Source organism: Mesoplodon bidens, assembly GCF_964165515.1.
Source record: "Mesoplodon bidens genome assembly, chromosome: 3".
NCBI lineage: Eukaryota > Metazoa > Chordata > Mammalia > Artiodactyla > Ziphiidae > Mesoplodon > Mesoplodon bidens.
The window spans coordinates 98100219-98112260 of record NC_138178.1 but is presented as its reverse complement, the minus strand read 5'-3'; the positions used below and the strand labels follow the sequence as shown (position 1 = coordinate 98112260).

At 37.7% G+C, this 12042-nt stretch overlaps 1 protein-coding gene across 5 annotated transcripts in view; it reads right to left on the bottom strand.

Moving 5' to 3' along the window:
• Positions 1 to 12042, bottom strand: part of MEIS2 (Meis homeobox 2) — a 203575-nt gene that overhangs the window by 59341 nt on the left and 132192 nt on the right. For all 5 annotated transcript variants that reach the window (XM_081229263.1, XM_081229261.1, XM_081229264.1 and 2 more), the window contains one exon: positions 664 to 740. In XM_081229263.1, the coding sequence (XP_081085389.1) occupies positions 664 to 740 (77 nt within the window). The remainder of the gene's footprint in view (positions 1 to 663; positions 741 to 12042) is intronic.

Here is a 12042-nt window from a genome sequence, read left to right as displayed (position 1 = left end):
AAGTAATTCCTATATCATTTCTTGGCCACTGTGATCATTTTAGTTAATCCTCTGCCCCTCCTTTTCCTCAGTTACCCTCTAAGCCACATACAAAGCATGATGGCCCATGCACCTCCACGGGAGTAATCGGCCAAATGGCAAAGCTAAAAATGGGGAAATCTTTTTTTTTTTTTTTTTAACCCTGTGTTCAAAAAAAAATTAGGGTAAATAAAATTCTCCTAGGAGATGCTAAAGGGCCTGCATCTTCATCAGCCTAGAAAGCCTAGATTAAAGAAACCTTCCGAGAACTGATAACTCCACATGAGGACTGCACCAAAATACCCAGAGTGACTATTTTCAACGGGAATGACCTGAACTGAATTTGCTCTGTTCAATTCGAGAATTTTAAAGCATCAGCGATGGGGAAAGTGAGGCAGAGAGGAAGAGCGAGAGAAGAAAAAAGAAAAGAAAGAGGCAGAGAGAAAGAGAAGAGGGATACATCTCACCAAAACCATTTACCTAGTTACCTCTTCCTCTCCCTGTGCACTACGTTCACACGTCAAGGTAGAAACACAGAAGTTATCCTCCTCAATTTCATTTGTTTCAGAAACAAAAAAAGAAGACAGTGATTGAGAAATCTTACTTTAGCCACGGGAGAAAGACATTGATTTTGGGGTCACTCACCAGTTGTTTACTTGGAGAATTGTAAGTCCTGTGTCTTGAGCTAACTGTTTCTTCTGCTCTTCGGAAGGGTACGGATGCTAATGAAAAAACAAATGTTTTGAAAGATGTATCAGAAGTTAAGAAAGAGTCACTTACGTCTAAGAATGAAACCACCGTTTGTGATTTCTTTAGTCTATGGCTTGATTTTCCTAATCACAGCTTTTTAATCATGTGTGGGGAAAAATGTGGGCAGAGACAAGAATCCAAAAACCTGCTTGTGCAGCCCCGGTCCTGCCACACTGTGGAGGCCAGCAGCACAAAGCGTGGCAGCATTGCAGGTATTCAGTTTCTTCAATCAGTCAGGGACACACAGCACTTTGGCGATGGGTCAGAATTTTGGTTGGCTACAATCACTTCAGTTACACTAAGGGAACTACTTGAGGGCCCATTTTACTTCACTTCTTGGAAAACCTCTGTGCAGCCCGTCTCCTATATTATCTTTGTGAGATGGCTCAATATAATCATTATTTCCTAGTTAATCTAAGATTATTGTTAGTCAGTTTGGAAAGTAAGATCGTCCATAATCACAACTATTCTTGGAAGCCATGGCTACCACTTCAGTTACAGCAGAGTTTACTGACAGTTGTTTACGTTGACTCCTTTAAGGAACAGTGGAAGATTCTTTCATTTTTACTGGCTGCTGCTCTGGGTTAAGAGGGTCGCACGAAGTGACCACCCATCACAAGGAATCAATTATGTGCAATACAGAAATTGTACATTTTACCCTAAAGTGTGGCAATAAGAGAATGAAGCCATAGGTTTCGGTGTTTTTTAATTCTCTACTTCCCATCACAACTCACCAACATTTATAACAAACCATCCTCCCATCAGCAAACCACTTTCCTCTCTCATTCTGAAATCAAAGATTGTTACTGTAGAATTGTACATTTACTTTGAGACACTGTACCAGCATGTACATAATTATAAAACATGTCTGTTAAATAGGTCTCTGCTCTAAATTCACTGGTTTTCTTAAACAGAAAAGTAAACTTTTATACAGCATGTCAAAGTCGTTCCTAAACTAGAAAGCCTTTAGTCATAAATATTTCCCATCAACGTTATTAAAGGCTGACATTAGGAACAACAAAGTATTCCATTCAGAGCTTTCTAATCATTCCAGTGTTTGAGAGAGTGAATGTTTTTCAATCATCTAAGATTTTATTCTTCAGGTATTTCATCTTCTATAATAGCATACATTATCCAAAACGTGTGCAATTACTTATTAGCAAACCCAAATGCCATTAGGTTAAACAAAACCCCCTGTATTGCAAAAGGGGTTAACTAGATTTGTATTAATATAGAAGCCAGGCTTTTAATATTCTGCAAATGTTAACAAAGAAAGATGATAATGTTGAGTTAATATGGGTTAAGCATAAAATGAAAATAAATTTTTCTGATTGCGAGGTGTTGACATTTTTTTGGCTAGGGCCTCCAGCCTGTTCCTGAAAGCTGTGTAATTACAGAAGGCTTTTCCCCTCCTTCCCCCTCCTGCTTCGAGCCTACCCACATTAGTAATGACCCCTTCACTGCTTCAAAAACCACTAATGGTCTTCAGCATGGGCAAGAAAAATGAACAGGATAAATTGGAATCCACAGTCAGTAATTTGCATCCTATGAGGCTGCTTTGGCCACTCACACTCATTCCTGGCCATCAGTCGTTGCCTGTCAGGTGCTGCACTCTGCCACCATGACAAATACTCCTCCTAACACTCTGATTCGTCCGAACAATGTAATTGTCCTCTATTCTCCTTTTGGTAATGGAGATAATGAATGACTGCACAAACAAGAAGGATTGCTTATCACAGATGCTGGGGTGGCTTCAAACTGGAAAAGGCCTAGGGTACATATTTTAATTGACTGAAAACACTGGTTGGAGGGAAAATGACCAAAAAGATCCCCAAATCCTTCTTGTTGTGGTATTTTCCTGCCAAATTCAAGGGAGGAGCACCCTTTGACTTTTTATTCCTCTAAGATGTTGAAAGCCTAGGTTTCTAGGTTATTTGCCCAATGGAAATCAATTCTGCAAATAACAAAAATGAAAATGAAAATAAAGACTCATCACAAGGATGTATAGATCTGCATTGGTAATGTCATCCAGTATGCTGTTTCTTCATGCAGTGTTTTTTTTTTTTTTTTTTTTTTTTTGGTGTGTTCAGTCTTGTTCACTATTATGATGCATTTGCCCAAGACAGTTCTGACAAAATGTGGGTTGTGGTGTGTGTGTGTATGTGTGTGTGTGAGGGAGACAGGCAGAGACATGTACAACCATATACGCACACACACAGAGAAGGTTTAGATGAAATAAAGGTTTAGGATGTTAAGCTAGTAGAAGACTAGAAAGGGGAAGTTAGTGTAGAGTCAATTCCTTCAAGCAGGGCTGTACATTCAGATTGAGTAACAAGAATTCTTCCCAGTGTTTTATCAGAAATTAAGTCAAATGACCACAAAATTACATAAACAGTGCATTTTATCTTGGGAATCCCTGAACTGTACTTTCACTATGAAAGCAGTTGCAAATTCCATCCACAATCATTAAAAAAATTGGGACCTTACCAAAATTCACCTTGCACAGATGGCTTTTTTTTTTAATTAATAGGGAAGACCATAATAACTTTAACTTATTTAAATAACGTTCTGTGGTTTTTGAACATTCATGATTCTATGCCCCTTTTATACAGGGAGTGGACTGTTTATCTGAAAGTGTTCTGGCAGTCGGCCACTGTATTTCTAAAATTAAAAAAGGAATGAAAAACAATCAGCTTTCAGAGGAATTGGAACCATGGCAATGTGTTTTGGATTAATTTACAAATATATGTATATATTTAAGGCCAAACTGTGGAACTAGAGAATTTCTACTACATGATCTATCATAGGCATTCTTCTACTTTATTAGAACAGACATCATATTGAAATAATAAACATGGGAAGCCTTCACTTCTTCTTTGATGTATATTGCTAAATGTCTGACTGGCTCAAATTTAAAATAAACTTTGGTATGTTTGCACTTGAAAACTGGAAGTAGACCACAAGCAATAATTTGTTGTCAGTTTCTATATTCTTGGACTGAGGCTATAGTTTAGTCTGTTCACTGATGGGGGCCAACCCACCCTGGTCCAGCGTCTCAGAGGTGGCTCAACTTACTCATAAGAACACACATTGTAACATAATAGCGATGATGATGATTCCCTTCATCAAGAAAGAACCAGCATAGGTCAAAGTTTTTCACATCCCCAAATAATTTAAAGCCACTGTTGAAGAGAGGTGAATCACAAATATCCTCTTACTTTGAATATCAACTGACAACTGTTCAAAAAGTTAGTAAGACACGTATGACTCATGACTCAACATAGACAGAAAATATTTTTTTAATTGCCTTTTTTCTAAAGGCTCATTCGAAAGTGAGATATTACCTGTATTCCAGATATTGACCTTAGACTCTCTTTTTTCTCACCCCTTTGGGGTTAAACTGGTTTATCAAGTACATGCAAACAGATCTACAGTATTCTTAGAATGTATCAGTGAAACAGTTTTTAGGTGAAATCACTTAATGATAATTTTCTTTTGTGGTTAATCCCTCTCCATTTTTGTCCAAACTGGAACCAATTTATCATAACCTTTATCCCACGTTGAAAGGATTTATACTGATGTTTTAGAATACTTCAAGTGATATTTCTAATCATCTCATGAATTAGAAGTACACAGTAAATGAAAAGGTAGTTTTTGCAAGGCTAAAAAATTGTAAACAACCTGTCAAATGGATCATAGTTAAATAAAATGGGAGATTCTCATGAAAAGGTTTTCCCCACACATTGTTGCATGAAAAAAGTAAACTGTAGAACAACATGTATTACCAATTTTTGTAAAATAGATAAATAGCTAAATAAATTAATTAATTAAACGCACACATATCTATGCTTACCATGCAAGGAAAACATCTGGAAAAACACACACACCCCATGCTCTGTACCACTTCATGTTGTGTAGGGCATGGGGTGCAGGCTTTTACTTTCTGTTTATATGTTCCTATGTTGTCTGCATGTTTACTGCTGCAAACAATTTTTTTAAATCCAATATTAATTTTAAAGTAATATTAATTTATTATAATTATAATTAATTTATACACTCCATATTTTTTTAAAAACATAGTAATTTAACTTTTTATACAATTAGATATTCTCTTCTGTTATGGTAACTTTTTCACTGGATATTTTTAAAAGCAGGACACCTTGAGAATTAGTCCTTAAGGTTACTTTCCTACCCTATGAGTTCGACTCACTGGTCTATAAAGTTTATTAGATGAGGGCTTCCCTGGTGGCGCAGTGGTTGAGAGTCTGCCTGCCGATGCAGGGGACACAGGTTCGTGCCCCGGTCCGGGAAGATCCCACATGCCACGGAGCGGCTGGGCCTGTGAGCCATGGCCGCTGAGCCTGCGCGTCCGGAGCCTGTGCTCCGCAATGGGAGGGGCCACAACAGTGAGAGGCCCGCGTACCGCAAAAGAAAAAAAAAAAAAAATCTATAGAAAGAGTGAAAAAAAATAGACGTTAAGTTCTCATTCAAGCTTTGTCAGTAGTTCTGCCACCTTGAACAAGACTGTGCCTGGGACTTAGTCTCTGTAATAGTAAAATGAGGTTAACAAAGTTATACGTGGTTTATAAAATATCTATGGAGATTATAATAATAAAGTTTGTGATGGTTAATTCTGAACCTCACTGACTCTCTCACTCCCTCTCTCTCTCTCTCTCTCTCACACACACACACACACACACATCCCCTCTCCTCTCAAGTTGTCTGAGCTTCTAATCATTACCTCAGGATGCAGGAGCAACCTGAAACCCTTTGCTCTTCCACTGCCAAGCTAACGTCGGGTTTCTACCGGAAGCACTTCTATGTGAAATGTGATGTATCTCCTGCTTTGTGTTACTATTTGTAAATCTGCATTTTCTGGGTGTCTTATCTTTGTCCTAGTTCTTGAGATTAGAACCACAAAATATTAGAGCTAAAAAAGTCTTTAAACAGAACCTTGTCCTGTGACCTAATTTATGTAGATGAAACCAAGACGCAATGGCTTAATTAACACTCCAGGTCATAGAAACAGGCAGTGGTAAGGCTGGGATAACCACCCGCTCTACTGATACGTAGTGGAGGACTTTCCCACTCTAACATTAAAGTTTTTCACTGAAGTACCTTTTCCCTTTTCTTTTGGTAAAAGTGCCTTGATTTTTTTTTTTTTTTTTTTTTTTTTTGCGGTACGCGGGCCTCTTACTGTTGTGGCCTCTCCCGTTGCGGAGCACAGGCTCCGGACATGCAGGCTCAGCGGCCATGGCTCACGGGCCCAGCTGCTCCGCAGCATGTGGGATCTTCCCAGACCGGGGCACGAACCCGTGTCCCCTGCATCGGCAGGCGGACTCTCAACCACTGCGCCACCAGGGAAGCCCAAAAGTGCCTTGATTTTACTTCAGGGATGTACTCAGGGCTTAGCCAATCAACATAGTTAATCATTCTGGCTGCTCTGAAGATGGAACCCAAGTTAGGTTAATGGGAGTCAGTAGGACTGTCAGTCAAAGGTGTTCTCTTTTCACTGGGGTTACTAAGTCAGTAGAATTTGTGCCTGGAGTTGTTGATGACTATTATTGCCACCAAATGGAGAGAGCCTGACTGAGAATGAAGCCCACACAGATGAAAGCAGAGCCAGTAGCTATAAAGAACAGATCTGTGCACATTTCTGCCCTTGGATCCAGCTTTATCTAAATCCAGCCACCCTTTACCTTTTAGCTACTTGAGCCAATTTATTAGTGCTGACTAATACATATGGCACAATTTAGATTATCAGAAACGTTCTCAGATTACTCCATATTCCCCTCCAGCTTAAAATGATCGTTTATTTTTTTTTTAAAAAAGAGAAGGATGGTGAGGAAAAGGAGGGAGGCAGGGTGGGGGGAAGAAGAAGAGGCAAACCATTTTGCTTTAATCTAGATTCTGATCAAACATGGCAAAAATCTTGAGGATTTGGGATTTTTTAAAAAGTTGATCAGAGTTGTGATCCTAATAGATTAAAAAAATCACCTAACTTGGAAGATAGAGGTTTAAGCATGCAATGTATATGGAACTGTGAAAATTTTATATCTTTTTTCTAATTTGAAATGCAAAGTATAAGGTAGACTTTTTATAATGACCATACAGAGAGTAAATTTCAGTATGCTTCTTTGTGTCAGGTTGAAACTCTTAAGGGGGATGCATATAAATTTGCTCATCAAAATACCTGAGAAACACACTTAGACGCAAAAACCGTACAGAAACCCAAGGCTGTGATAATGAAAAGTGACACAAAAACCGTTGCAATCATCTGGCTAATTTAGGATTATTTGATTTAAGTAAAATTCCCAGCTGCTGAAGGAGAGCATATTTCAAATGTGTGATCACAACATTCCCTTCCATTTCCATGATGCTAGCGTGTCCATCATGGTCAGTCCAAACACTGGGCCCAGCAGAAAATCCTCACTAGCCTGGACTAGTCACTTTCCTCCAAAATTCCACAGTGCCTTCTCTCCTCCTCTCTTGTGTTTTTATTCACTCCACATTATCTTTTATGTATATATGTGTACTTGTGTTATAGCCCTCGCTGCACTGCAATTCATTTGAGGACAGAGTTCAAGCCTTTAACCTTGAATCCTCTACAGCAGGGGTCCCCAACCCCCGGGCTGCAGACCGGTACCAGACCAGTACCTTGTTAGGAACTGGGTCGCACAACAGGAGGTGAGCGGGGAGCAAGCGAGCAAAGCTTCATCTGCCGCTCCCTGTGGCTCACATTACTGCCTGAACTATCCCACAGCCTCCGCCCGCCCCCTTCCACCCGCCGTGGAAAAACTATCTTCCACCAAACTGGTCCCTGGTGCCAAAAAGGTTGGGGACTGCTGCTCTACAGCACTTAGAATGTTTCCTACAGAATAGGTACTCAGTCCATACTTGTTTGTGAATACATTACTTCTGAAATTGACACTGTTTTCCATTAGGAAGGACTGACAGTGCCACATATATGATGCATAAAAACCCAGATAAATATGGGGAGATTCAGACAGTCATTTAACTGTTTTACTGACACAATATTTGGATATTTGAAAACATCTACTGAATTTTTCACTTTTCATCCAGATGTTTGGTGTCATGGAAACCCAGATTCTAGATTTAAATTAGCTGGTTTTTTTTAATGCCAGATGTATATTTGGGAGGAAGAAAATGTGGCTATTTCAGGAGACTCATTTCCATTTGAGTTCACGTGGAAGTAAACAGATTACATTATAATAATCACATCTTTTAAAATTCAGAAAATGTTTGAGAGATTTTAATAATAGCCAGATCCTAAGAGATTAACTTGTTTGGTTGATATTTAGAGCCATGGTAGGAAGGCCTCATTAAAAAGAGCAAAGAGAAAAGCACATGCTCTTTTGTAGATAAGCTGAAGGAATACTGAATGAGCCTAATGGATTATCATACAGAGATTTTAAGAACAGTTATTAAATTATTATTATCAAGATATAGATAAAATAGAAAAATGGAGAAGGAATTTTTCATGAAACCAAAGTTAATGACTGAAAGGAAAAAAGCATCTTAGGACTAAGAAGAAACACTTTTTGCATCTGCAAAGGGAAATGTTACATATACCTACTGCAGTGGTACAAAGGGAATTCATACCAGCAGGTGTGATAAAATTAAAAGACGGTCAGAAACCATCAACACTCATTTGACTTCTAAACTTCCAAAGAGATGTAAAAAATATATTAAAAAAACACATTTGCAGATAGGAGTCAGAATTTTAAGTGCAATGAATATAATTATTTTCCCATTGACTGAGATTTTAAAGCTGAGCACAGTCTTATTTTGAAAATAACAGCAATATATCCCTAAGGCTAGAGAAAGATAATTTTTTTTTTTTTTATGGCTGTGTTGGCTCTTCGTTTCTGTGCAAGGGCTTTATCTACCTGTGGCAAGTGGGGGTCACTCCTCACCGCGCTGCGCAGGCCTCTCACTATCGCGGCCTCTCTTGTTGCGGAGCACAGGCTCCAGACGCGCAGGCTCAGTAATTGTGGCTCACGGGGCTAGTTGCTCCGCGGCATGTGGGATCTTCCCAGACCAGGGCTCGAACCCGTGTCCCCTGCATTGGCAGGCAGATTCTCAACCACTGCGCCACCAGGGAAGCCCCGAGAAAGATAATTTTTATTTAACATTTGTTAGGATGCTCCCATGAGCTGCTTGGCCATGCATGTTATGCTGCCTACATGGCTAATGGGTAATCTTACCAAATGAGCCAAAGGCCACAAATAAGGCCTTGACTCATTTAACAATCATTTCACATTTCCACACTACGACCAAATTAATATTTTATGGGGCTACTCAGTTCTACAGCCAGACCACTTTTCCAAAAAATTGAATTTTGTGCTTATTTATTTTATGGATCATTTGTTGAAATAGATTTCAAAACAGGTTTAGGCTATTTAGATTTTTCAGTGTACTGCAAAAGCAAAACTTACAGACTCAGAGTTTTAGACCTAGAAAGGACATCAGAAGTCATGTAACATAAACTTTCTCATTTTATGTCTAATAAAACTAAGGCTGACTGAAACAAAGTGGCTTGCCCCAAACTTTGCTGGCCTCCTCCTTTTTAAAAGAAGTCCCTGACTTCCCCAGAAAGCACAAGTTTCACACTCATATAATCTCAAAGAATATTTCTTACGGAACATGTTATTTCTACCTAGGAATTATGGATACCAGTAGCCAGATTTTATCCTGTAAGTTACTTACTATCCATATCCTATATATTCCTATGTCACCCTATATTTCTTCATTTGCCACACTGCATTGCAAATACTTGCTTATTTGTCAATCTCACCTATTGAACTCTGCTCCTTGAGAGCAGGGACTGGCTATCCATATTTTACTTCCAGAATCTAGTTCACTGCCTAGCATGCAAAAGGTATCAGTTAGTGCATGTTGAATTAATCAAGTTTGCGAATGGAAATAAGTGAAATGTTTGCATCCAAAAAATACTGTTCTGAAATGAGAGAAAGGGAAGTCGGTTGAGGTGAAAACTAGATACCAAATGAGAAGGGAGATTTAAGGAAGGAGACACTCAACAAGGCAGATAATACCAACCTCTCTCCCGCACTGAATATGAAATAGTGAAAATCAGCTCTTATTTAAAACAAGAGTATAACTTTATATATGTAGAGAACCAAGTGGAAATTGGCAAATTCAGATGGTAACACTAAGAAGCTGTGGAAAAGAAGTAAGTGTATGGGACTTTTAATTAACATTTAATTACCTCTTGTTAAAAAGGCTAAGCAGTTGCTTTAAAGTTATATAATGTCTAGACAATTGACATACTTGTATCTAGTCTTATGACAACAACCCTACTGAACAGGTCCAGACACAGTGGCATAAGAGACTGAATTAGAAGGAAATAAGTTTAGCTATTAATCCATTACATTTCTTTAATAACCTGAAAAATGTCTGGATAGAAAATTGTGGGGTATCAGTGCTTTGTGTCCACCTAGAGGGGTGGGATAGGGAGAGTGGGAGGGAGACACAAGAGGGAGGAGATATGGGGATATATGTATATGTATAACTGATTCACTTTGTTATACAGCAGAAATTAACACACCATTGTAAAGCAATTATACTCCAATAAAGATGCTAAAAAAATTGTGGGGTAAATATTAAAGAATTATTAAACAAGTTTACAAGAAATAATAAACAATTCCAGTATGTTTAGTCCAATTTTGTCTGCATGGACCATGCTATAAATAATTTTGTCTGATTCCCTTAACAATGCACTGAAAGTCTAACTTGACAAGGGAAAGCTATCATGGATTTAAAGAGGAAGGAGTTGTTTAAAGAAACAGGGTTATCTCTTTTTCAAAAAGTTATTATCTCTAGAGTAAGCAGTGGAAATGTTGTGGATATTATCTTCTTTGCTCATCTTAGAGTACAGGATAAGAGAATGGGGTTAATGATAAGCTAAAAAGTCATAAAAATAAGAAGGAAGTAGCTGTAAACTAATGACTTCTTGAGATGCATAGCAGTGGTTAAAAAGAAAACTTTAGTAGTGACTGACCATTTCTTGCACCATATTGTAGAGAAGGTTTTAATCAGAGTGGCTATGATGAAACAGAACTCCTTAATGAGTTAATTCTTTCATTTTACAGTTCACCAAGATAAAAACTCTAAGGTGTAAAATACTAGCATTAGGAAATTGGTTCAGAGGTTCCGAACTGGCTTCTTTTTCTAACATATACAGAGCTTCTTTTTGCATATAAATGAGCATGAGATACAACTCTATACTTAGAGATATACCCTAAAAAAGGGGAAGTGGGCTAAAAAAAATACTTGACTTTTAAAAATTATAGCTCCATATTCTCTAAATGTTTTGGAATTTATCTGACTTTTAAAACTGTGGGAGAAAGATCATTATGTCTGTCCAGAAATTATGAAAAAGTAAGCCAAAGATATTACCCAAGTGTTTACCTTAGTTATGCATGGTACTAGTAAATAAAGCAACCAATTGGTACCATAATAAGAACACTCCTAACTGAGCCATCAAAAAAGGTCAGTTAGCAGTATTTATTTTGGAATTCCCCACACTTTTATCTTATCAATTTGTTTTTCCTTCCCTTTTTTAGAGTGCCTGTTTAGTGAAAGCTAACTAATACATCAAGATGGAGACAGAACAAGATACCGCCACAGCATTTATCTATCTTTGTACATATACTGTCCCCGTTACTATTTTACCTAAGCTTTAGAACATGCAAATACTTTAAATAAAGAGTGTTTCTAAGCAGATGGAAAAAATCGATTTGTGAGTTTCTAATTTGTATTTAGAGCAAATCAACTCATCAGTAAGTAGAAGTCCTTCAAAATGTCTTTTGAACATACTTATGAGTATGTCTCTTCTGGTAATTAAGTATATAAGATCATAAACTATCTAATCCATGTCATAAGCAAACAAAATGAAAAAATATATGTCCATAAAAATATGTCTTTATGACTCTGAATATCTATTGACTAGACACTTACTCATTCAAGGTAAAAGTGATTAAATATTGAAATACCAAATCATTTGATAGTATTTAACCTTTTACCATGATAATTAAATGCTATGCTAAGTAAATCCAAATAAGTTAAACACATGTGCACTAAGAGAAAATACAGACACAGAAATTAAAAGTTTCATGGCAAAACAATAAGGATATATGCTAATATATGTTAGGAGCTTACTTAAATATTAGTAGGTGGCTATTTTCTTTCTAATTTGCACAGCAAATCAGAAAATATTAAGAAAAAGCTCCT